The sequence below is a fragment of the Neopsephotus bourkii genome, unplaced genomic scaffold, assembly GCF_033783945.1.
Source record: "Neopsephotus bourkii isolate Nb327-2 ecotype Australia unplaced genomic scaffold, CSIRO-AGI_Nbou_v1 NB_947, whole genome shotgun sequence".
Taxonomy (NCBI): Eukaryota; Metazoa; Chordata; class Aves; order Psittaciformes; family Psittacidae; genus Neopsephotus; species Neopsephotus bourkii.
In genome coordinates, this window is record NW_026901441.1 from 1754663 (window position 1) to 1780202 (window position 25540).

The following is a 25540-nucleotide window of genomic DNA, read 5'->3' on the forward strand; positions in this document are numbered from 1 at the left end:
CTAACCCATCAAACATTATATTTTTAAGATGGAGGCTTCAGAGTGACCAGCTGCACAGTGTGCCTGTGCAGTTTGCCACTGGTAGTACTAAGTACATCTTACATACAACAAACTTTGTAAATAGGATTGTCTATCAGGAAGGTGCTGTGCTGTAATCTCTCAGTTTCCATAGCAGAGAATACACCTTGTTCTTCAGTGAACATGAGAACATTCAGGCACACTAACTGTTTAATTCTGTCCTCCTATTCATTGCAGAACAACTAGCTCAGCTGGCAGCCAGTCTTAGGAGGCCAGAATTTGGTGCTCCAGGTCTTCCTGGCCGACCAGGGCCACCAGGTGCTCCAGGACCTGCTGGTGAAAATGGCTTCCCAGGGCAGCTTGGTCCCCGTGGCTTGCCTGGCCTTAAAGGTCCCCCTGGTGAGATCGGTCGTAAAGGTCCTAAAGGTAAGAAATTCTGTAACTGACCTTCCTTTATTGACTGCCCCAGGTTGGTGGAGGTTGGGTTTGTTTGGTTTTGTTTTTCTTTTTTCTTATTTTTCTTTTGGTTTACAGGTTGTCAATGCACATTGTACACTGTGAAGTGCAAACAGGTCCTGAATCTTTTTGCTAGAAACCTAAGCTGTTTCCTATAACTGTTGTCTCAATTGCCCCAGTGCTAAAAGGGCACATTGCCTGGCCTCAGCAAGGCTTATTTATAAATTTCTTTTTTTGGTCATCAGATCAGTTCTGTAGCAGGAGACAGGATGAGCATCTGCCTTGGACTCAGTAAGCAGCTGAGTCACATTCCTAATATTAATTTTCCCTCTCAGGGACATTTGAGGTTTGTGCTTTTTGCATGCTGAAAAGTTCCGGCAGTAATTTATCTCTTTCCTCCACCCAGTCTGGTTGCGACCCTCACTTCTGCAAGACTTAGGGTCCCAAAAGCTAACATAAACAGTCAGATTCAGTCACTAATCTCTTAAGTCTATCCAGTTTCTCACATTGCAAGCAACTTATGACAATCTGCCTCTTATTTGGGTATAATACTTGAGCCATTTAACATCATTCCATCATGTACCACAATCTGTTGATTCTTTAGGAAAAGACAAATCCACAGTAAAATTGACTTACCTTACGTTAAAAAAAATATAAATAATCTTTGATCTAAATTAATCTCTTTTGTTCCTGCCTGAGAGGCTTCATACTCCTCCAGAGGATTACAGAGTAGAATTTTTTGCAACATCTTATGGCCACTATGTTTGTATTAGTTTCTATTCAACAGTCAATTTGGTCTGTTTTCTTGAAGGAAGGCTTTATTTAAAAACTGTATTTCTGCACAGAGCTGGTCTGTTACTGAACTTTTGTCTTGAGCTTTATTTGAAAGTAAAATTGGGAAAACCTTTGAGAGAAGGAGTAGAATACAAACAAAACCAACCTTAACAGCTTTGTTGCTGGAGCTCTGTTACTACTGTAATTTAATATAATTACATTTGTATTCATAGAAGGAACAAAAAATGGAGATACAAAGGTGATCGGATATGCTGAATTTGATTCAGCACACAACAGGGTGCACCATGTTAATATTAACGGATCTATAGAGAACAAAAAAAAACCTCAGATAAGCAAGATGTCATGTTTCCGATCATAATTGTCATCAAATTCCAAGTTACCTTAGAGTAAGCCTTGAAATACAATTACAGATACAAGTGGTGAATGCTCTCATGAGCAAGACCTATTGCGGTGGTAGGCATTCTGAAAAGTGTCGCAGGCAACCTGAACAAAATCTCAGTGCTTCACTCTGTATTCCTGGGTTACCAGAGCTCCACAGAGGACAACGAAATGAGCTGACCTTCCTCATCCATTTGCGGGTTTGCGTGAGGTCAGAATGAGAAGAAAAGGGTACCTAAGATGTGATAAAAGGGAAAAGGAGGATGCTGAAAATGGTTTAGAAGCTCACGATAAAGAGGAGATAGAAACGCAAGAATGTGTTACCATGAGATAGAGCAGAAGATACAAAGGCAAAGTGATTTTTCACAGCACCAGCAACAGAGTCAAAAAGAAGTAGCTTGAGGAAGGAGATTATAGTGACCTCAATAAGCACTCTGCGGTAGTGAAGGAGGGCTGAAACAGAAACAAGAAATTGGTTTGGGATAACCAGTAGTAAACACTATTCCAAAGTGTTTAGTAGCTTGAAATAGCTGTGTTCACATGTTCTTAAAAAAGTCCTCAGCCTGTAACCTCAGTCTGTATTCCAAAAAAGCCAAAGTTCCGTAACTTTGGTTTATTTCTGTTATATAGGCTATGGCATATTTCATGTGGCGCTTATTGTCCAGCTCCAGGTGTTTTGTTTTTCTTTTGTTTTCACCATCCAACATATCTACTTCTGAGTATAGCTCAAACGGGGGGGGGAATCCCCAAACAAATCCAAAACATCTTAGAAGAACATGGGTCAGGACATCATTTGAAGATGCTAAGAGCATATACATCCACCTGAATTCTCTACATATTAACTGCTCACTTCTGAGAATGATCTTACTGAAAGTAATACTCCAAGCAAGCTGTAAGTAATGTCTCATGAATTTGCTTTAGGTGAACCAGGAGAAAGAGGAGAAAGAGGACTTCCAGGCAGAGGACCGAAAGGTTACCCTGGACCAAGAGGTCTTCCAGGTAAATATAAGAGGGTGAAGTTAAAGAAGAAATGTGGTAAATATTTGTTCAGAACTGATCCCTTAAGCTGCCTTGAAAAGATAAAAAGTGTCCATTAAGCAACACACTTCCAAATAACCGTGCTTCATAGGTAATGATGTAGTCACAAGTCAGAATTAAAAGCTCATTTACTAAGGAGCCACCACCCCAGTTATCTCAGTGTAGAAAGATTAGGAAAATGTCTACAACGCATTAAGAAAGAAAAAAAAAGAAGCAATCACATACACCCCCCTATATAAAAAAATTGCCTCTTTTTAATGTAAATATACACACAAGCACACACACACACACACACATAAATAAAAACATAAAGCAAAAAAGCCACAGGTTATGTCCCTAGCAGCCTCTGCAGTCTTCAACATCTTCATAATTTAGGACATTCAATCCTTTATTTTTATGGTCATTAATTACAGTGTTATACAATAGGGGTCCAGGACAAATTCTTGCTGATAAATGCAGCACAGCCGGCCCCTAGTGGCCAGCGAATGAAAGGAAACGTTATTTCTATCAGTATCTCTCTACAGCAGATTTTTGTGTGTATATATAGAAGAAAAATACCCAACTCTGTTCCCTTCTTAAAAAAAAAAAAAAATAAAAAAAAATAAAAAAAATCTCTTTAGTATATGCTGATAGCCAGGACATCTGTGAAACTCACAGTTGTTTTCTTTGGAAATTAATCACTAGGAAAGGCTTACTAAAATCACTGTATTTTCACTTTCATGTCTTCCAGGAAGAAACAAAATACACTTTAGTACTCAGCAGTTTGACTCTATATAGCTCTTCCCCAACACATCTGGGTGGAGAATAAAAATAATTGATAATGCCTGTTAACATAATGCCTGTTACCATAATGCCTGTTAATATAAATCTGAAGTAGTGAGTAGCATCTGCGCCTTCCTACACCACACCAGCATGGGTGTCTGCAGCAGTGCTGCAATCAGAACCATTGCACAGCTTTTTATAGCAGCAGATACGCACCAGTATAACTGGAGAGGATTGGGACTGAAACTTCATTACTGTAGGTGTGTAAACACAGCCTGGTTGTCTGTTAAAGAAACTGTCCCTCTAAGTAGGCAGCCCTCTGGGAAATCCACTGAGAGCAGTGAAAAGCCCATCTTCCTACTGCTTTTAAGGACAGCATGTTCAGTAAAGCTACACGAATACCGAGAGAGTCATATGATGCCAATTTTTAGACCTGCATCCACTTTTCCAGGTGAACCAGGCAAATCCAGCTACGGCAATGACGGCCGTGATGGTGAAAGAGGTCCCCCTGGGGTGGCCGGTCAGCCTGGGGTTCCTGGTCCTCCTGGCCCTCCTGGCCCTCCTGGCTACTGTGAGCCATCATCTTGCAGAATGGAGGCTGGACAGAGAGCTGGTAAGAACATGAAAGGGCCATGAATGGGCAACACACATGCCAGAAGTGTCAGCATCCATTTACTTCCTGCACAAACAGCTGAGGAAAAAAAATAAGGAATGAAGGAGAAATACAAACAAGGAAAAGTGTTAAATCAAGGTTTCAGCAAGGCATTTTTAATACAGTGTTTGTACATTCTTTCTAAAGGTGTACTTAGCAACACAAGCTGGAACAATGGTGCTTACAGAAATACAGGTGGTGCCTCTGGCTCTTTCTCCTTTGGGGCGTTTAAGAGGCATTTGTCTATTTTTTATTTTATTTTTTTTTTTAATAAAGAGTTCCTGTGATTTCCCTTCCACCTTTACTTAATTCCTTTGTATGATGTACAGTGAAATAATGTGTCTTCAGCCATCAAATAAAAAGGAACAGTTTATTTACTCCAGTTGTAGCTATTCTTTTCTGCCTGTAAAATAAACTCCAGAGCCCTCCTTGGCAAATTACATCATTTCAGGGACAGTCATTTCAGTGTATAGATGTGCTGTATGTGATTGCTAAGACTCCTTCAGCTCTTCAGTCGCAGAAGCACAGCTGGGAGGCTGTTCTTATGAAAACCTGCCACCCCTGACACCTTTTATGCTGTAAAACTGTGAAGGTACAATCAGCGGGTTCTCATGAATAAGCCATGTGAAATACCCACTTCATTTTCTACTTCAGTTTGTGTTGCATTCACAATTTCATATGAAGTCTAGTGCAGCTTGTCTCCTTCTCTGTGAAATTAAAATCAAAGGCTGGTAGCCACTGCCAAGGGAATTCAAAGTCCTAGAAATATGAAAGTTTTATAGTAGAGATTACATACTTTGAAGTAAGACTTGTGGCTGTTAAAAAAACAAATAAAGAATGTTTTAACCCCATAGGTTTTTGTATGTATGGTTACATGCAGTACCAATAAGCAGAACAGCTTGAAGACAGCACTTAACCGCCCCAAGCTGCCTTTTTTAGATAAACTCAGGTTTTAGAGGATAATGTGCAATGTGGGTATTTTCTCTCTGTTTGAATTAAAATATCGGTGGTTTTGATTTTACCTTCTCTGAAATGTTTCTCTCTTAAAGACAAGAACAAAACCTTTCAGTTTGCTCTTAGTCATCCCAGTTTTCAAATGCAAATGCTGGCACACTTGCTTTAAGCCTTAATTTTTTTCCTAGCCCTTAATTTTGTTCAAAATAACTGACTCGTAAGCCATGTGAGAATATAAAGCAATAACCAGGTCATCTGAGCAATGCATTTTTCATGTAACAGTAAAGAGAAAGGTACTCGTATAATGAAAGGAATTATTGAATAAAATAAAATAATAGATTAGCCTTAACCAAACTGTACCTGTATTTAAGAGCCATGTCGCTGGCACCTCATGTGTTGACAGAAAATGCCTAAATGGAGATCATTTGGAAGGAAAACAGCTGATAAAGCTGCCTACTAAAAAAAAAGGAAATGTTCACATTTATTGAAGACTTTTGAGAAGGAGTTAAATGGAATTAATGCTGATAAGCTCTCAATGTCCCTTGCATAGCCCGGTATTTTAAAGGATAAAATCTAAAAGATGTTGGATCTTTACAAGGAAGTCTTCTCTACAAGTGTCTACTGCTCTCTTAGTTCCACAGAAGCAGCACTGGATGAATTCCAGGTGAAAGACAGGAAGAAAACAGGCATAAAGAAATGCACTATCCTTCCCAGGGACTCTGGGCAATCCTTGGGACAGCACCATTTTCCAGCACCTCCAGTTTGGCCAAACTTTCTCATAACCAACATCTCCTACATTAATACTACAATAGATGACTGCAAAGAATTTCCTTCTTAAGAAACTAATCCAGACAACTGCATACATGGTGATTGGCTTGTTCACACATAAAGGTGTTCGCTAAGGTTTTAGAATTAGGTCGGGTTTTACTGATTTACGACACAGCCCTCAAACGTACAAGGTCCATGGTAATGACAAACTGTAGTTTCACCAACAAACTTTTATTTTGATTATAAAGTGTGTAAAACTGTTAAAAAAAACACCCCCCTGATAACAGAATAAAAATATTATTTTCCATATGTAATGCATAAACATAATGAATCAAAAGAAGTAAACCCCCCCAATATTTAAATACAAATGTGAAGTGCTTTAAAAAATATAGTCTGAAAAAATGCATAAAATGCCACAATGGAAAAAAATTCACATAGCAGAGAAAACATTCATATGTAAAAACCAAATGATAATTATTACAATCAAACAAATTCAACATTGAGGGTCATTTCAATGCATCATCTATGTAAGTAAGTGGATAGCTTAAGACTGTGACAGATTTTCTGCCCTCAAGGTGACTCACAAGTTTTAACTTAAAATACAGAACTGAAAAGAAATCCTCGGGCCCATTATAAGTTATTATGAGACATGTTGATTAACCAAGTATTTACAAATGCCAAATCCTGTGAAGGTTATCTGAAGAATGGTAGGCCATACACACACACACAAAAAAGGAGGAATTGAATTTTTAGTAACAGCACATTCAAGTAAATAAAGATTTGGAAAACAGGATTCTGAATGTAAAAGAAACGTAGCAACAATACGAAGAAAAGTAGCACTAGTTTCAATTAATATATTTAGAAGGCACAAGCAGAGAGACTGAGAGGTTTCACAGTCTGCTGGCAGTGGGCTGCTCATTCTAACCAGATGCTCTTGGAATCTTGGTGGAGTCCTGAGTAAATCTTGTTCTCATACCTTTCTGGTTCAACATCATAAAATGCTGTGAGATGTGAACAAAAGGCTACTGACAAATCAGTTCTACCTGTTAGGATTTCTGTCACCTAATTCTGTGTCCTAATTCTGGAGGTTTAATTGCACTGTGATAAATACGTAACGCTTGCCAGGCTTGCAGCCGTGGCACTGAAGGCTACCCAAGGCTTGCTGCAGTGGCTTTGTGCCCCTCCTTTCTCTCGTTCGCAGTTGCATCCTCCCTCTCATGATTTGACATGGCAGGAAAGGCTGTAATTTCTGACAGAGCCACTAACAGAAAATACATGAAACATTTCCATTTCCACCCAGAATCCTATTTCACATGTAAATGTCCACATAATAATGTAAAAGGCAATATTCTATCCACTTAATACATTTCTATTGAACTGAACCTTAAATGTTGCAAACCAGAAACATAATGGAGGAGAGCAACCAGTTATCACATTCTGTGATTCATTCAGTGATAGCTGCATATCATTCAGAAATGAAAGAAAACAGTAAAATAAGGCATGTCATTGAAAACCCTTCAAACATACTGACTGGAAACAGAATATATTTACAATGAAACAGCAGTAAATAATTAAATGCATTCATATTTCTAGAACACCCGACTCAGAGATAAAACTGCTAAAAGACCTGTAGACTACATTCTTCTTAGCTACAAAGTTAGTTTGGTCTACACTCTGTGAAGTTTGTTAGCAATTAATATTTGAAACCCACATTTTCTTAAGGTATTGTGAAGCCTGAGTTTTCCACTTAAACACCAACCATGGAGAAATCATGGCTAAACTTGTTCTCTGTGGCCTACGCTCACGTATATAGAGATGGATTTAAAGATCAGTCCAGTACAATCTACTTGTAGTGGACATAAGTTTCAAGGAAAATTTGTATTATTCAGTATAGCCAGAATCTAACAGAAATGTGATTAAAAAATCCCCAAACCAAAACTGGTTTGATTTCCGAGATACTTATCATGTTCTAATATGTCATGTTAGAGCAGCGGTTCTAGTGCATTGGTAAAAGTCAAAATTAGGGGCTGGCTTTACGTAGTATATTTGGAGAAACAAGTTTATAAAATGGTTGTTTAGCCCATGGCGTTTTTACAAGACTTTCATATAAACCTTACAGAGAAAGAAAATAACTGAGTGTACACTGACACGAAGAACAGTATTTCACCCGTGTGAAAAAAAAGCAGCACCAAAATATTGTGTGTGAATACCCATTAATTTAAAAAATACACTTATTTATCAAAGCTGTGCATACCTAACATCTGTCATAATCCACAATCATAAAACGTAAAGGAAGGAGGGACGATACCATCGATCCTGTTTCTGTATCACAGTGCTTGTTTAGCATTGAAACCAAATCCAGTTTAAGACAAAAAAAATTGGTTCTCAAAAATAACTCACTAAGCTGCACTGCTACTCGATCACAAAAAGTGTGCTGTTATAATTGTTATTAACCATAACAGGCTCTCTGCTCCCCTAGAGACAAATGTCAATACAGAGGACATAAATGATGCCTGAAAGCAGGGTGTCCCACTACTGCGAATTCTTCTGTATCACGTATATACACAAAACACAAATAAAATCTAAGCAATGTTACCTGAAAATAACTACCCAAGAAAGGTGGTGTTTCTGTAAATACCACCATGCGAAAACAAGAGGATTTTAACAAACAAAAGGTCAGGCTCAAAACCAAAATCAGAAACACTGACTTGTGCTGAGAGTCTACGGGCGCTGGGTCATTTCCTGGGCTGCTGAGTCAGTTAAGCCTAGGCTTTAGCCTTCGCTCTGAAAAGACGTGTGGAACTCCACCGTGTGGACAAAAGGAGCTATGCGGCAGCCTCAGGAAAGTTTCCCTCTTCCCAAGTTTATTACCTCCCTCAGGAAAAACGAGGAGTTCTGTGCATAGCTATTTGAGGGAAATCCCAACACTTTCTTGGTCGGCGATAAAGCAACTTGCCATAAAATATAATACCCTGACCCTGAACTGGAACAAAGCTTAGAGAGCCTTTAGGAAAGCTTTGAAACATATTGTCCAAGATACTTCAGTTCAAAGTCCTGTTGTACATAAGCATTTCTAAATCATAAAAAAGACCTTATCTACTGGAAAAAAAAAAACACCAATCCCCTGCATTTAGCTCCTTGCGGTGCTTACTGCAGCACAGACTGATCAAAACAGATACAAAACAGATAATGCAAATTGCAAGATAGATGAGCACTCCTCTGCTCTCCCTCACCTTTTCTCCAAAACTAAGACATCATCAGCCTGAAACTGCGAAGAAACTTCTGGGGCCAAACCTGAAACCTACGCAGAAGCATGTTTCAAGCTATATTCCACTTTCAGTTCTAAAGATACAGAGTAGGACCAAGCCAATGTGAAGTTAAACTGGGATTAACTCTGCTCTATCCCAGTGAAGAATATGGCACCTTAAAAAAGGTATGGAGATAGCCCCTAGGAAAAAATACCCGTTTTCTCACATGAGAAAATTAAAGTGGGCTTTTAGCAAAATAAAAAATAACATAACAAGATAATTACCAATGTTACCTGCAAACCAACTGAAAGTGTTCAAATACTTTTAAAAAGGCCTTTAGATTTGAGCCTATAAAAGGAAAAAGGCATCTGTAAGAAACATAGATGAAAAAATAAAAACTTCTTCAAATATAAAAAGTGTTCTACTTTCTGATAAATTCAAGTAAATTAACATACAGCAACTGCATCTGGCAAATAACAGATGCTGGGTTTCTGCTAGCTAAAAGCCCCAAAATATACAGATACCACTTAATGCGGCTCAATACTTTATGTACAGCCTTCCAGGACGGGGCTGCTTGGAAACCTCTCAGTCACTTGGACACTCTTCACAAGACAGCACCCTTTTGATATTATCACAGAAAACAAAGTTTAAAATTAACTTATGAAGTAAAAAAAAAAAAAAAAAGTTTAGATTTTTACATTATTGGAATTACTAGAGAAGGAAAATGAAATGGATGAAAAAATGTTCACGCAAAATACCTGACCAGCAGTTCATTTGACTGAATGCAAAACAGTATGTGGGGCCTGCCCATCTGCTGGTATATATACATGGATATGCACACTGGTGCAAGGCCCCTGGCTTTACTGGCTTTGCTGTGGCCTGGACAGCAGTAGGTGCCTCAGGACAGGTAAGAACTCAGTTTCAAGCCACCTCACCAGCTCCCAGTGTTAGCACAGATATGGCACTTTGAGGACCAGATCGGCAAATGTGAGCAACACCACAGAGCAAACCATGGGCACAGGAGGTCTGGAACAGTAGAGTGGTCTGAGCTAAGCACAAGCAGGACTGCTTGCTACAAATGCACCTTTGTCCTGGTGGGATGGGTGCCCACCACCTGCAAAGCGGAGGATACGCTGGCCTAGAGAAGGGGCAGTTACTGCCTCCCAAGGGATGAGCAGGAAAGGTGTGAGGACTGTGGTTCACCCATGGGCTTTGACCTGTTTGTCCCCATCCTCCTGAGGAAAAGACAATGCACCCTGACCTCTCCAAGGGGGTCCCGAGCTGCAGGGCATTTTACAGCTGGCAGATTTCCTTCAGGAGATGGTTTTGTGGTAACCGCAGACTTCCTGCTGTCCTTTCTGCTGCCCTTTCCTGTCCCAGAGATTTACTCAGCCTTCCTTCTCTGTTTAGTTAAATGTCTTTGCTTCTGGCAAGCACCTTCTTCCCTCCAACATGTCAAGTAGGTATGCTTTTCCTCTCTGAAACCCTACCTGAAGGCCTGGCCTGTGCTCCCCAGCTACCTCAGTTAACTCTATCACCTCTTGCACTCATCTTACTCCTCTGCCCTCGGTGCAAGTGCTGGGAACTCTGCTCAGAATAAATGACAATGTGTTTCTTTTTTTTTTTTTTTCTTTCTTTTTAAAAGACAGCCACCACTCTTTTCTAACTGTTTTTAAGCAAAACCCAGAAGTCAGCCAGATTCATGTCTCACTACAGCTTCTCCGGAACTCAGCACCTTCCCTGGCAGCACAAGCATGAAGTCAGCAAAACCATCTCCCTGCCTGACATGGGAGAGAATGACTGGCTGCTTGATGATGGGGCAAGAGCCCTCAGTAGTGCTTGTGTATGAACTTTTGAGATTTTGGATTATAGGTGTCCACGTTCTCGCAACAGCACCTTAACTTCTTATTGCACTGTACCAACTTCCATAGGACTAATCCTAATAATCGGGAGTGAAACTTTAAAAACCCCTCCTCCCTCCTTTTCAGAATCAGCCTCTGCATGATCAGTTCTCTCCATCATTTCTTTTGCTCAACCATTTGAGCCCTACAGGACTTGATTTACTCTTTGTTTTTTTAATTCTTCATGGACAGCTGGTCCTGTAGGATCTACTGATGTCTGCAAACTGCACACAGTCGTGCTCTCTGTAGCACTTTTCAAAGAGTGTTTTGCATTTTCTCCAACTTTCTCTTGAACTCCAGTAATTTTTTGCAACCAGGTATTAGGACCTGTGAGTTTTGCGTTCTACTGTTTCCAGGTCCCTCTCAGGTTTATTTTGGCACATTATTATTGCAGGAGGAAGAGGAAAACTGTGCCACCAGTAAGATTAGAGGCTTGTGAAGTTCCTTCTTTTGACTGTCATCTCACTGTGTACCCACAGCCATCTGTTGGGACCACATCCAGTCAGGAGCAATGCTTCTCAGGGCTGCATTTGACAATTTTCCAGTCAGTCTGAAGGGATGAGATTAGAGAGATCATAAACATGTCTTTGTTTCCTTCTTTGACATCTAGGAAGTGACTGAAATGATAGGTAGGTGTTGGTGGTGCATGACAGAGACCTGTTTCAGAAGGTGTGCTGGAGCCTCTCCAAGGGACATGGACTTTTAGCCTGTACTGAGTTCCCAGTGCTTCAGTTTAGGTCCTGCATTTGCCATGAACATGTATGCTTTGAAACTTCAGAAATGCATTTTTGCACTTAAGCTTCACCACCAGCAAGAAAAACAAAGCCAGCTTACATACTGAGGCATACATACTGTCTTAACTTACAATAAAATATCCTTTCTTTGAAGAAAGAAGCTTACAAAAATTATTTAGGCCTATTTTCTCCTCTAAGCAAAATAAATATGGGAAACAAAACACATGGAATGCATGCTGGAAAACATCTGTCATAATTTCATAATTATGACACTACAAATGACATAGGAAAAGGCTCAATTCTGTGCCTTATAAATTATCCATATACCACGCAGTGTTGAGGAAAAAAAAAGACAAAATGCACCAAATATCTCGAAGATTAAAGTAAATCATTAAGAGGAGTGAAAAGTGACTGTGAATCCAAGTGTCTAGGGAAGAAGTGTTTATTTCCCACCGGTGCGTGACCGACTCTGTGATATGTGGTAATAACAATCTGCTGGATTGCATCTCCCGTTGGGTCCGGCTGGCCCCTGTGGTCCGGGTAAGCCTGGCGTTCCTGGTGGGCCAGGCAGGCCAGTAGCTGGTAAAACAAAGTCAGAATTAGCAGAGTCCTTGCCAGAGCATGTGCAGTGTCCTGCGTTTCATTGCTGCACACCAGCTCATTCACGACAAGGCAGGAGGGTCTGACTTCACGCCACAATCAAGCATGAAAACCAGGAGAAAAGCCCAGTAGTTCATAAACAACAACAGCAGAAATAAATCTGGAGACTTGTACCTGCAGGGCCAGGTGGTCCAGGGTTACCGAGCAGTCCAATTCCAGGCTCACCTCTTTCCCCTTTCTGTCCTCTATATCCTACATAGAATAAAGATATGAAAATAAGAGAATTCTCTTATTATAAACAGTGATCTGCCATATATCATATTGCCAGGAAATTATCAAGACAAATGTCACTGGGAAAACACATGCTCACTTTTTTTTCTGATATTGGTATTAATTTTTTTTTTCCAAGACAACCCTTGTAAGTTCCTTCTGGAAATATGATATTTTCTGGCAGTGACCATTGCACTCTCTGCCAGAGGAACCTCACTGTGCTCACTAGCCAGATCTTTCCCACAGCTTTTAAGATACATTCTTGAAGTTCATTTAATAAAGAACAAAATGTGTATTCTGGTCCAGTGTTACCTGTTTGACAAAGTGATGAAAGCACCAACCCAAAGGCCATCTGGAGTCTGACCAGCCCGTTTCTGCTAGCCTGCAAACTGAGCAAGACTTTGCCCTTTCCACTCTACATAAATCATAGAATCATAGAATAGCTAGGGTTGGAAAGGACCTTAAGATCATCAAGTTCCAACCCACCTGCCATGGGCAGGGACACCTCGTTCTAAACCATATCACCCAAGGCCTCGTCCAACCTGGCCTTGAACACTGCCAGGGATGGAGCATTCACAACCTCCCTGGGCCATCCATTCCAGTGCCTCACCACCCTAACAGGAAAGAATTTCCTCCTTATATCCAATCTAAACTTCCCCTGTTTAAGTTTTAACCCATTACCCTTTGTCCTATCACTACAGTCCCTAATGAAGAGTCCCTCCCCAGCATCCGTATAGGCCCCCTTCAGATACTGGAAGGTTGCTGTGAGGTCTCCATGCAGCCTTCTCTTCTCCAGGCTGAACAGCCCCAACTTTCTCAGCCTATCTTCATATGGGAGGTGCTCCAGTCCCCTGATCATCCTCGTGGCCCTCCTCTAGACTTGTTCCAACAGTTCCATGTCCTTTTTATGTTGAGGACACCAGAACTGCACACAATACTCCAAGTGAGGTCTCACGAGAGCAGAATAAAGGGGCAGGATCACCTCCTTCGACCTGCTGGTCACACTCCTTTTGATGCAGCCCAGGATATGGTTGGCTTTCTTGGCTGCAAGCTCACACTGAAGCCAGCTCATGTTCATTTTCTCATCGACCATCTTTATGTTTGTGCTTTTTAGAAAGTACACTGATAGTTGTATGCTTAGACATTCCCCCTTACACAAAAGAAGACCTGCTCCCCCTCCAGTGTTACACAGCTGCCATCACATGGACTAAGCTTTTGCAGATTTGGGGTTCTAGTATGCAAGGCCTACTTAGATTCAAGTAGCTGTGTATTGCTAACAAGGGGTGGTTACTAATTATACTATGAATATTTCAGTCCATTTCCTTCACAGGCCATAGCTTTGTATTTATCTAAACAGCTTTCTTCTTCTTAGATGCTTCAACTCATATCCAATCCCTGTAAACTGTTTGTAAAACATTTTATTAGTTGAAAACACTCTGGCTGCTTTAGAGCAAAACACTGGTGGCAATCACTATAACCTTTTCCTTAAGATTTCATGTTAAGAATACATCTAGAAATGTACCTTTCCTGTTTAGACCATGCCATTTACATAGGACAGGGAATGAAGGTATTTTTAAAGCAACAAGGGTGACACCTGCCACAATCCCTTACTTTAAAAGGGGTTATAAGGAAACCCTCTTTCCTCCCAGCACCTCAGATGTTGGCCTGTAAGGTGATATATGTTGAAGGTTAATTTGCCAACTCCTGGTGACATTTGGAATTAAACTTCTTCTGCATCAGAGACCAGTATATTTCCAGTGTCATGCATGCCATACAATAAACTTCCTTTCATGAAGAGCTGTAACTTAGTTTGAATTAAAAGAGCTACGGCTGAGCAGACAGCATAGTGGTATCAATCCACCTGATGTCTTCTGAAGATTAATGGGCAGTGGCAGATGGACAGCAAAGGTTGTCTTGTACTGCTGTTTGTTGCAGCACTGGTACTTTATAGGACAATTCAGAAGGAAACTATTATAAGAGCATGGGTACCAATTCAGGGTTGTTACAACAGCCACAATGCAGTTGGAATGGTACACTGAATATGCAAGCTTTCTGTTAAACTCAAGCTCATTATACACTTCGGTAGAAAGTCTTATTTTCTATTATAATCATTCTAGGTTTCAAAACAGAGCATCATCTGTCTTACCCTTTTCTCAGGACCCCAACAAGGAAATTAAAAGTGAAGCAAAACCATTAGAAAACACATGCAGAATGGCATGCATCACATAACAAAAACCTCACAGAGAAATGAAATTCAATTAATCATGCATTCTGGTCACTGAGTTGTGTTAAGCAGAATTGTACGAGGCATATGGGCACACAAGCTATAAAGACTCAGAAAAGGGAATATGCAGGTGTACGTGTTCAATTGTGAATCTTGATATTGCTTTTTGATGACCACAGTAGTATTTATAACTATATTAAGTTGGTTTGCTCTAAAAATCTTGTGTAGCACGCAAGCAGTAGTTGCTAATGTTTGAGAAGCCCAATCATACAACCAGAGATCTATTGCATTTACTATTTATTATATATATTTTTCTTAATTTACATTACATAGTTACAGTACATTTCCCACTACAAACCCGGTTAATTGCAATTTTTAAAAGTAGTGCAGCCACTAATCATTTGTTTTGCTTTTCTTTAGTTATGGGGAAAAGAGAGAAATCACATTCAAGATATATCACATTTACAATCTCCATGATAATCATTACTGTAGGTATCTGAGACATCATCATTGAAGAGAGGCTGAGAAAAGACTGAAAGATTTTGTAAACAGCACTGGAATTCAAGACAATACAGAAAAAACCCACTACAATTGGAAAAGGGCAGCCTGACAATAAAAATACATGATCCAGGGTAGTCTAAACAATTACTGGCTGTATCTGAATACACATGCAAAGGCGTAGTTTATAGTTCTCATGACAAGTTTGATACAAATAGTCCTAGATATCTTAAACTAAATATAATGTTTTATTTAACAAGGTGTAAGCTAGTAAACAAGCTTATATGTAAACAATCTGAACAATGTAATGTGTAAATCTGGCCGGAAAAATACTTGATTTTTAATGAGGTATCTTTTGCTCAAAAATAGAGCCATGATTATACTTCTGGAGGATAATACCTTCTCTCTGGGCTCTAAGTGACAAACTCATACACAGTCAATGGAAAATATTACTGTACATAGAAATCAGATTTAGATTTTAATTGTTTTTAATGTAAAGGCACATATAAGATATTGTTTATTTTTAGGTAGAATTACAGTTCTAGTAAGAGGTGCCTGTTTAATCCAAAAGGTAGCTGTTTTAGCAAAGTCTTTTACTTGGGTTCCAGAAGCTTTGTTGTGATTTCTGCAACCCAAAATTTTTGGTATGTAAATATGTACCCAGTGTGGGTAGTACAGTAAACAGCAGCAATATGTAGCAAGTATGTGTTTAAATGTAAAAGCTTTATTTTGCTCAGAGCTGAATGGTAACAGCTAAAATACAGATCTCAGTTTGGTGCTTTCTATAAACATCACACTCAGAAACATCACGACCACAACATCCTCAGCTCTACGTGGAAACCATAGAAAGGTTTGGGTTGGAAGGGACCTTAAAGATCATTTAGTTCCAAAACCTCTGCCATGGGAAGGGATACCTTCCACTAGACCAGGTTGCTCAAAGTTCCAGCCAGCCCATCACTTCCAGGGATGGGGAAGCCACAGTTTCTCTGGGCAACCTGTGTCAATGTCTCACCACCCTCACAGTAAAGAACTTTGTCCTAATGTCTAATCTAAGTCTCCTCTCTTCCAGTTTAAAGCCATTCCTTGTCCGGTCACAACATGCCCTTGTAAAATGTCCTTATCTAGATTATTAGTAAGGCCCTCTTATAAGCACTGGAAGCTGCTCTAAGGTCTCCCTGAAGTCTTCTCCAGGCTGAACAATCACAACTTCTCTCAGACTGTCTCCATAGGAGAGGTGCTCCAGCCCTCTGATAATCATTGTGGAGTCCTCTGGACTCACTCCAACAGGTCCACAACCTTCTTATGGTTGGGGCCCCAGAGCTGAACACAGTACAGAAGTTAATGTCTATGAACTTGAAGGTTAAAAGTTCTCTCAATTATACTGCTCCAAAAAGTATTCCACTGATACCATGGAGACCCTCTTCCATTCACTGTATCAATAATGAAGCACCTGAAACTAGCATGCCAAGTATATAGAGAAATCTGAGGTTCTTTAATACAAATGAGGCAAACACCTTATCATGACAAGGTATGATGAGACAGAGGTTTATCTGCTGTGTTTTACTGTGCAAATACTCTGCATTCATAAAAACAAACAAATAAAAAGGAACAGGAAGTGTGCTAAAAGCAAGCCCTCTCATCCAGCCTCCATATTCTGCATTCATTCTGTGTATTATAGCTCTCCCAGCTAAGAGGTGGTAGCTGGGTTTCAAATCAAAGTGAAACAGGTTAACTTCACCCTCCTCAGCAAAGAATATTTTACAGGAGGTGATGCTTGAAACCAGTGCAGCTATTTTAGAAGACTGATTGTGTCTGAGCAACATCTACTACAGTGGGTTCCTGACATCAGCCAAGCTAACATCATACGCCACTCCACATGCTCCCACCATACAAAATTAATGAGACTAAAATAAGAGACTAAGTTTTACAACAGATTAGTAATGAAAATAAAGTACTTTCAGTATTCATCGCCTGACATATTTTTTTTTTTTCCTGAGCTGATTCCTTCAGGCTACCATGAGTTATGAAGACCTACAAAACACTAGTTTCCTTTATTTGACAGAAACAGTGAAGTTTAACTAGATGAAATCTTACTTTCTCTATTAAGAAAAAACACAGTCATATTAACATAAAAGATCTCTGGATTACAAAATTCACTTACTATTATAGTTTTAAAAATTCAAGTCAATGAAGTTAATAGATCTAGACCCTCTAAAACATGACAAGCTGACGACTTGCAAAAGGATGACATTGCTATAGCTTGCCTACAAAGTGTTGAAATAAACTTCCTGTTTCTCTATGAAACAGTAGTATCCTTTAAAACTGATACAGAGTAAACAAGTTCCTCTGCTCTCGATTAAACAGATGATGTACATTTCACTGGTGACACGGCTTCACAGTATCAGCTTGCTGATGTACATGTCATAGGCTATTTTATTAAAAATGAAGAAATATATACATAAATCTTCCAATCACTATTATATAAAGTATGCTTAAATACCAACTGTATGTTTCAGAATTCAAGTTGTAGTTCTTTGTTGGTTTTTTATTGCATGCTATACATTTATTGAGACCATCCTATGAAATAAAAATTATTTGCACCTGAACCACTGGGAAGTACCTGAGAACACGCCTTGCTGAAGGCCATCAGGTAACAGTCCTGAGCTTTATTAGAAATTAATGACTTTATGCCCAAGAGCCTAGCAATTCCTTAAATAGAATTTCTGAAGGCAACAGCTACACTTCCAAAAGTTAGTACTTATGTTTTCTGCATCTGGGCTTGACCCCTACCTATTGTTTTGCTATGCAGAAGTAGGCTTTTGTGGAATCCAGCCAGGTGATACCAGATCAGTTCCTGGGGGAACTGGCACCAAACTGAAGGTGTATGGAGGAACTCCTGCAAAGCTGAAGTTAAGCACCTCTTCAGGTGCACAGTGACACCTGCCTTTCTCACTGGCTGGCTCTAGCAGTCTCTCTGCTCAGCGTGCAGCATCACAAACAGGCACTGGAGGCGTTCACAGAGGTCCTGTTAATTGCTCTCCAAAAGCATCTACTTCTTTTCAGTGGCTATATGGGACAACCAATTGCTTCACTGCCAGTCCAGAAGTGTATTACTGCAATCACCAAAACTCTGGAGTTGGCAATCTGGGTTATACCAAAGTGAGATATACTAAGGAATATCTGTCAGCCAATGCTAAATCTGTATTATGACTTGGACATATGTGCACACAGCATGCTACCTTGATGATCTCAGCTACACATGCACGTAACATGGTTCTCCAAGCTGTCTTGTCTGCTACGTCTTTGTGTATGGCTGAATATAAGCTGCAATATAGAAGGATACTTTCTGACCTGCTCAGAGACTTGAATTGCTTTTACTGTTGGTACAAAGCAGTAACAGGCACAACTGTGAAAGGCATGAAGGACGTTTGTAAGTGTGCTTCTTTCACAGGATTATCTCTTACTTGGAGTGTAAAAAGAAGGCAAGACAAATTTTTGGTTTTCTTTCCTTGGAAGTATAATTTCAGATATCTTTTGATGCATCAGAGAAGTAAATGCTTCTCACTTAGGTTACCTTTCACTAATCAAAAAAGAGCATGGAGCATATCAGTAAAATAAATGGAAATCCTGCATACATGGGCACTACTTTTACTTAAGCATAAGGCATGACAAAGCAGCTTTATTTTTTTTTTTCTTTTAAGCATAGCTATCACCTTTACTCTTGATGCTCACTAGCTGGAAATGAAGCCTAGTACAAAGTTCCACTTTCCAGAAACATCTTGGACTATCCACCACATACATCATCATTGAATAATCTGGCACTGACATTGAAGTTAACCATTTACAGTAATCTGAATATTTAGGTAATGAAGAAGTCAGTGTTGCAAGATCCTAAGCCTTTTATTGTTTTCCTTGATCCTTTATTCTTGTTCTTCTCATTCTGAGCTCATCACATTTTTCAAGCTTCTCTCAGGGGTTTGCGTATATCAGTGTTAGTAATTCTTTATTCTTCTTATAGCTTTAGGATCCACACATCTTCAGCTTTACTCTCATGTTCTTCATTCCAGTCTGCCTTGCCCTGACGCCAGAGCAGACCAAACTAACAAAAGATAATAAAGAACTGCCTACAGATAAACTGCAAATTAAATATTACCCACCCACAAAATATTATTTATCGATAAATCCTTTTTTCCTCTTATTCTGTTCTCCTCTTCCTTTTAATCTCTGAGAGGCTGACTTTACAGTAGGTCACAGGTACAATAAGCCTGGATTCCTTGAAGTGAATTTTGCACTACAAGGCAGTTCAGTAAAACAAGAGTCCTACACTGTCCAAATGCAATGTACAACTTACCATTTGGGGTACAGAGAAAAGCTCATTACTCTGAAATTGATTTATGAGACTAGGTTATTTCACTGTAAGAAGAATTAATGTACTAATATTTTTTTTTCACTGTTTCTTAAAGAATATTTGCCTTCAGTTCTTCCTCCCCCGTGTTGTCTCAGCATCATTGCTGAGATCACTCTGACTTGGAGATCAAATTTTGTTTCTTAAATAAGATGGTCTCTCAATATGGAACAAGACCTAAATAGTTATGTTAGAGTGCTGGCAGTTTTTATTCCTTGTTAAAGTTTTTTGGAGAAAAAAAAAAACACCTCAAAACTGTTACAATTAGTCTAGATACCTGTCAGTTTTAGCTATCTGTCAGTAATTAAGTGCATCACTTATTAGAATAAAATGCACTGATTAGGAGTTTTTAATCAGTAAAATCCACACATTTACTATGGGTTAATATTTAGATCTAGTCTGGAAAAACATAAGTACAGTTTTAAAAGTTAATCGTTAGGAATCTAGATGGGTAATCCTGCCTTATTTAATAATCATCAGCAAGTGTATAAAGGTATCAATATACACTTCATAGGAACATTTGTTTTTTTAATTCCTACCTTGAATTCCACGTTCTCCTGGTGGCCCTGGCAAACCATCCTTTCCTGGTGGTCCCGGTAACCCATCTTTTCCTGGGGGCCCTGGTTTTCCGTGCGCTTGGGAGGCAAGCATTGCAGCAGGCAGCTTCAGCTGGGATACAAACTGAGCCATCCTTTCTTTATTAACAAAGGACACAAAAAAAAGGGGTTAAGAAATCTGCTTGCAAAGTGTGGGAAAATAAATGAACCCCAAAATGCCAAGTAAAGTGTTTAATCCTTCTAAATGTCAAGGTATTAAGTGTTCCTATAAGTAGAGGCCTTCAGTTCCACCTCTAGACTCATGTTTGAGTCTTCACCCTTTGAAATAAAGTATCTATTACCATTCTCTTTTACTAATGTATTCCAATATTTCAAATAACTTCTGACTCATGGAAGTACTTAAAATACATGAACACAGAATAATTAGTATTTAACACCCCTATGAAGTGCTACCTTGTATGTTTGTAACTCATGGTAAATTGCAAATTAGAGTTTAATACTGCAAATTCCATGTTCTTGGTATATAGAATCATAGAATCATAGAACAGTTAGGGTTGGAAAGGACCTTAAGATCATCAACTTCCAACCCCCCTGCCATGGGCAGGGACACCTCGCTCTAAAACACATCACCGAAGGCCTCATCCAACCTGGCCTTGAACACTGCCAGGGATGGAGCATTCACAACCTCCTTGGGCAACCTATTCCAGTGCCTCACCACCCTAACAGGAAAGAATTTCCTCCTTATATCCAATCTAAACTTCCCCTGTTTAAGTTTTAACCCATTACCCTTTGTCCTATCACTACAGTCCCTAATGAAGAGTCCCTCCCCAGCATCCCTATATGCCCCCTTCAGATACTGGAAGGTTGCTGTGAGGTCTCCATGCAGCCTTCTCTTCTCCAGGCTGAACAGCCCCAACGTTCTCAGCCAGTTGTTAGAAAATAGGCAAAGTGAAACAAAGGCAGAAGATCTGTGGGATCACTAATGAGATGTAGAAAATGGAACAGCTTAAAAGACAAAAGCCAACATTCCCTTTAGGCAGGACACTGTTTAATATTTTATTTTTATGAATAGACTAACTACTTGTTACTGTTCCATCTGAATGGGAAGAAGAGGTAACTTCAGCCAAGAAAATGCTTTGCAATACATAGTAGGTTGAACTCCTAAGGGGTAGCAGTTTGGAGAAGGGTGAAAACACACAAAATGATAGCCTTGCTCTAAAGTGAAAAACTGCCTGAACAGTTTAAAAAGTCTCAAGCTTTATGTGATTTACTTTATCCCTGAAAGAGAAAAGGTTTTGTATCCACAAATAATAATGAATAAATATCTAAGCATATTGCAGACATAAGAAATGCATTTTGCAATGGAAGAGAAACTACTGTTAAGAGATGTTGGAGCAGAAGCTTGTTTCAGACACCTACCTGAGTCATAGCTTTTCAACCCTGACTAAGAAAACACTGGGGAAGAAATATACCTCCTTTTCAGAGTAAGGAGACACCTCAGAAGGATTATGTGGTACAAAGGCCATGACTGAATCTGGTACTTGCCTAAAATTGTGCCAGAAGATGGTGGTCCGCAAGGGAGCTTTGGAGCACATCTGCTGAAAATGCACAGCAGTTTAGACTTGCATGACTGAAAGCTGTCAAGCCTTTTTCTCATTTGGAGAATCATCCATTAAGTGGCCAAAATAATTAGATCTTTCTATTGTCTCCTCTTTAATAAATCTTCAGTGTCTTAACGATACATTGTAGATACCTATGTATCTGCAATAGCATATGATACATACACGTACCTAAAATGATACATACATACGTTTGGTATTATGATTTAGAACAAACTACCTGTTAATGCTAATCTTCTACAGAATTAAGTACTTTGTTAACAGATATTGTAATTTATAACTGTTTGAATAGAGTTATATTGAGTAGACTTAAACAACAATTAAACATAGCTACAGCAACAAAGCAGCTGCCAAATGCAATGTAAGTTACCTGACACGTAAAGAAATGCACATAAAGGCTGTAGGGATGTAAAACATTTAGAAGGCAATTTAAGATTTATGTTTAGTTGTATAATACTTCCTTTTCTTACCTTCAAAAACCTTAAGAACTTCTTGTTTGATGTAATTTTTTATTTCTTCGAGTGAAACTGCATCAACCTGATGAGGAAAAGGGGATATGTATCAGAAGAAATACACAGAGGGCACTTTATAATGATACAAGAATAATAATTAAAAAAAAAAGGCAGAAAGTATCATTTAAAACGTAAAGCTTTTACCAAAAGTTAAATATTTGAATGTGTTTGTGTTATTTACTTAACTGCTAAGGTCACTGTATTGTGATTACATTATAATTCTATAAAGACTACTAATACCACATAGTGGAAGAGGCACTCCCAAGCTGTCATGATTATCAGCACGTTATGTGTAGCAAAATTAATTTTTATTAGACAGCAATGATGTTCAGTGGCACCACTATGCTATACTTGCCTTTGCCATAGCATTTGCCAGCTTCTCACCCCCTCTAAGGACTAGCTGCTTTGAGGCACAGCTGACTAACTAGAACTGCATCACAGGACCAATAACTTCCCTGGAAAAGTTTTTTAGAGTTTTTAGTCCTGTCTGACTGAGGGTAAAAATAACTCGTAACATGGATATGTGTCTGTGCACACATGGGGACAAACCAAGATATCTACAACTGACATGCAGCATTTTGCTGACTTTTTAAATGTTTTTTCTTTTGTTAAGAATCATTTTTGTTTGCCTCATTTTCCCTCTCAGTTGCAAAGACTTAAACTTGAGCTCTTAAGCTTGTGAAAAACTTGAAAATTAATGGTATTGAGTAACTATATTAATTTTTCAGGATCTAAATAAATAAATAAAGTTTAAAGATATGCCTTAGTTTTTCTAATACTGTTGTATTTCTTCTTTGAATTTCCACTGCTCAGCACATGCTACCTTCACATCATCTGAATTCACTGACAATCAAAGAAAACTTGTATTTACTTACTGGAAACCCTGGGGGTCCTGGAGAACCTGGGGGACCTTGATGGCCTGGTGACCCTGGATAGCCTCTGTCTCCTGGGGGCCCAACAGGACCTACATCCCCCTTTTCTCCTGATGGGCCAGGTTTCCCTCGTTCACCCTGTGGACCTCTGTCTCCTGGAATACCCTGATCTCCCTGTGTAAAATAAAAACAGAAAAAAAATCATTGCACACAGTGGAAAAAACTGAGAAAAGCCACCCAAGACAAAAATCCTTCCCTGTTTAGAAATAGTTTTTATGAATAATGCAAGGAAACTTATTTTACAGGATAACGCTTGTTTCTGAAAGCACAGCAAGTAATATTTTGTTTTGTTACACTTTCAGTGTTGAAGTCAGTGACAAAAAAATTAGCATGACTCTGTAACCTACTTTTCAAGGACAGGACTTTGGTGCAGACAGTTTATAGCCCTTCCACAAGGATTTAGAAACATCAAATATGGTACAGGTAGAATTTAGGTGCTCAAATTTCCCCAGGCACAAGGCACCAAGATTCTTCTGTAACTTTCCCTCTAAGCATGATATTTTATTTCTGCATGCAGATGAAATTTCAGTTAATCAAAGAAACAACAAATACACAAATCTATCTATAACGAGTAAATTCCTTGCAAACAAAATGAATTAGATGTCAGTGTTCTGTGCACCAACAACTTCCATCATGGGTGAGATGGCATTTGTTTTATTTGTGAGAAATTAAATCTTTTATAGTCATTGTGTTAGCTATTAGGTCACTGAAGTACAGCTGTGGTGCCCAATGCCACAAGTCACACATTCAGATCATTAATGAACTGTTGGCAGTTCTTAAGGGTCACTGACTGCCCTTGAAGCTTCACTTAAACTAAAGTTAAAGTAAAAGTTAAGCTCCCCATGAGCAGCAAACAGCATCAAGAACTGACTACATCATTAATAGCTAAATCCAGAATCTACATTTATGAAGGGTGAATGAATGGAATTAATTGCATTCTTAATCTACAGCTTCTTAAGTCATATTTACATGACATGTAAAGATTGAAAAAGAAAGAAAGAAAGGTAAGGATGCAAGTAGGAGGTTGTATAACATTTTTATCACCTATCTGTCCTCCAAACTGTATGATTTACAGTGAGTTGGAGCTTATTATTGACTATAACTAAGCTTCACTACAAAATCAATTATAACTTGTGAGGTTTTACTGCATTAACTGAAACCATAACACATTCCCAATTGGAGTTTGAATTGCCCTCAGTAACAGTGCAGAGGCTCTGAACTCTAAAAGTCTACTGCAAGAAAAAAAAGCCACAAGTGTCAAAATCTGAGACCTCATCATCTCACACTTACACTTTTAACCTCCATGGTGGGCTGATGTTGGCTGCCTGCCACATACCCACCCAGCTGCTCTCTCACTACCCCCTCCTCAACAAGACAGGAAGAAAATGAGATTAAAAGCTTGTAAGTCAAGATCAGGACAGGGAGATCACTCACCAGTTACTGACAGGGTTAACAAAAACTGAACTTGGGGAAGAGTAATTTAATTTGTTGAAAATTAATAACAGAACAGGATAGTGAGACCTTCCTCTCAACCCACCCCCTTTCTTCTGAAGCTCAACTTCACTCTTCACTCTTATACCTCCTCTAGCTCAGTGATGCAGTGGGATGAGGAATGTGGGTTGCAGTCAGTCCTTAACACTTCATCTTGGCTGTTCCTTCTTTCTTACATTTTTCTCCTACTCCAGTGTGGGGTCTTTCCCATGGGTGATAGTCCTTCATGAATCACTCCAGCATGAGACCTTCCAATCGGGGGCAGTTCTTCAGGAACAGACTGCCCCAGTGTGGATCTCCCACAGGACACAGTTTCTGCCTGAAAACCTGCTCCTGTGTGGGCTCTACTCCATGGGCTGCAGGTCCTGCCAGGAACCTGCTCCAGTGTGGGTTCTCCCTTGGCTGCAACCTCCTTCAGGGCACATCCACCTGCTCTAGCATAGGTTTCTCCATGAGCTGCAGGATGGATATCTGATTCAACACGGACCTACATGGACTGCAGAGGGACAACCTGTCTTCATCAGGATCTTCTCCAGCCTGCAGGGACTCTGCTCCAGCCCCTGGAGTACCCATCTCTTCCTTCTTCACTGACTTTGGTGACTGCAGAGTTGTTTCTCTCATTTTCTCACTGCTCTCTCCCAGTTGTTGTGCAGCACTTTTTACCCTTTCAATCACACAGGCAGTACCAGCGTTACTCCTGGCCTCAGCTTTGGCCAGCAATGGGTCGG

The 25540-nt window shown here is 39.5% G+C and overlaps 2 protein-coding genes across 13 annotated transcripts in view; one reads left to right on the plus strand and one right to left on the minus strand.

The window, feature by feature from the left end:
* The window catches only part of COL9A1 (collagen type IX alpha 1 chain), a 67269-nt gene extending 62326 nt beyond the window's left edge, over positions 1-4943 (plus strand). For both annotated transcript variants that reach the window (XM_061358573.1, XM_061358572.1), the window contains 3 exons: positions 256-444; positions 2569-2646; positions 3899-4943. In XM_061358573.1, the coding sequence (XP_061214557.1) occupies positions 256-444; positions 2569-2646; positions 3899-4083 (452 nt within the window). In that variant the 3' untranslated portion in view covers positions 4084-4943. The remainder of the gene's footprint in view (positions 1-255; positions 445-2568; positions 2647-3898) is intronic.
* A 6995-nt stretch (positions 4944-11938) lies between these two features.
* The window catches only part of COL19A1 (collagen type XIX alpha 1 chain), a 184504-nt gene continuing 170902 nt past the window's right edge, over positions 11939-25540 (minus strand). For 10 of the 11 annotated variants that reach the window (XM_061358584.1, XM_061358576.1, XM_061358581.1 and 7 more), the window contains 5 exons: positions 23265-23435; positions 22348-22414; positions 20241-20396; positions 12479-12556; positions 11939-12283 (listed from right to left, as the gene is read on the minus strand). In XM_061358584.1, coding sequence (XP_061214568.1) covers positions 12147-12283; positions 12479-12556; positions 20241-20396; positions 22348-22414; positions 23265-23435 — 609 coding nt within the window. In that variant the 3' untranslated portion in view covers positions 11939-12146. Of the gene's footprint in view, positions 12284-12478; positions 12557-18932; positions 19396-20240; positions 20397-22347; positions 22415-23264; positions 23436-25540 lie in introns of those variants that run through there. The other variant, XM_061358585.1, reaches the window with a different exon arrangement.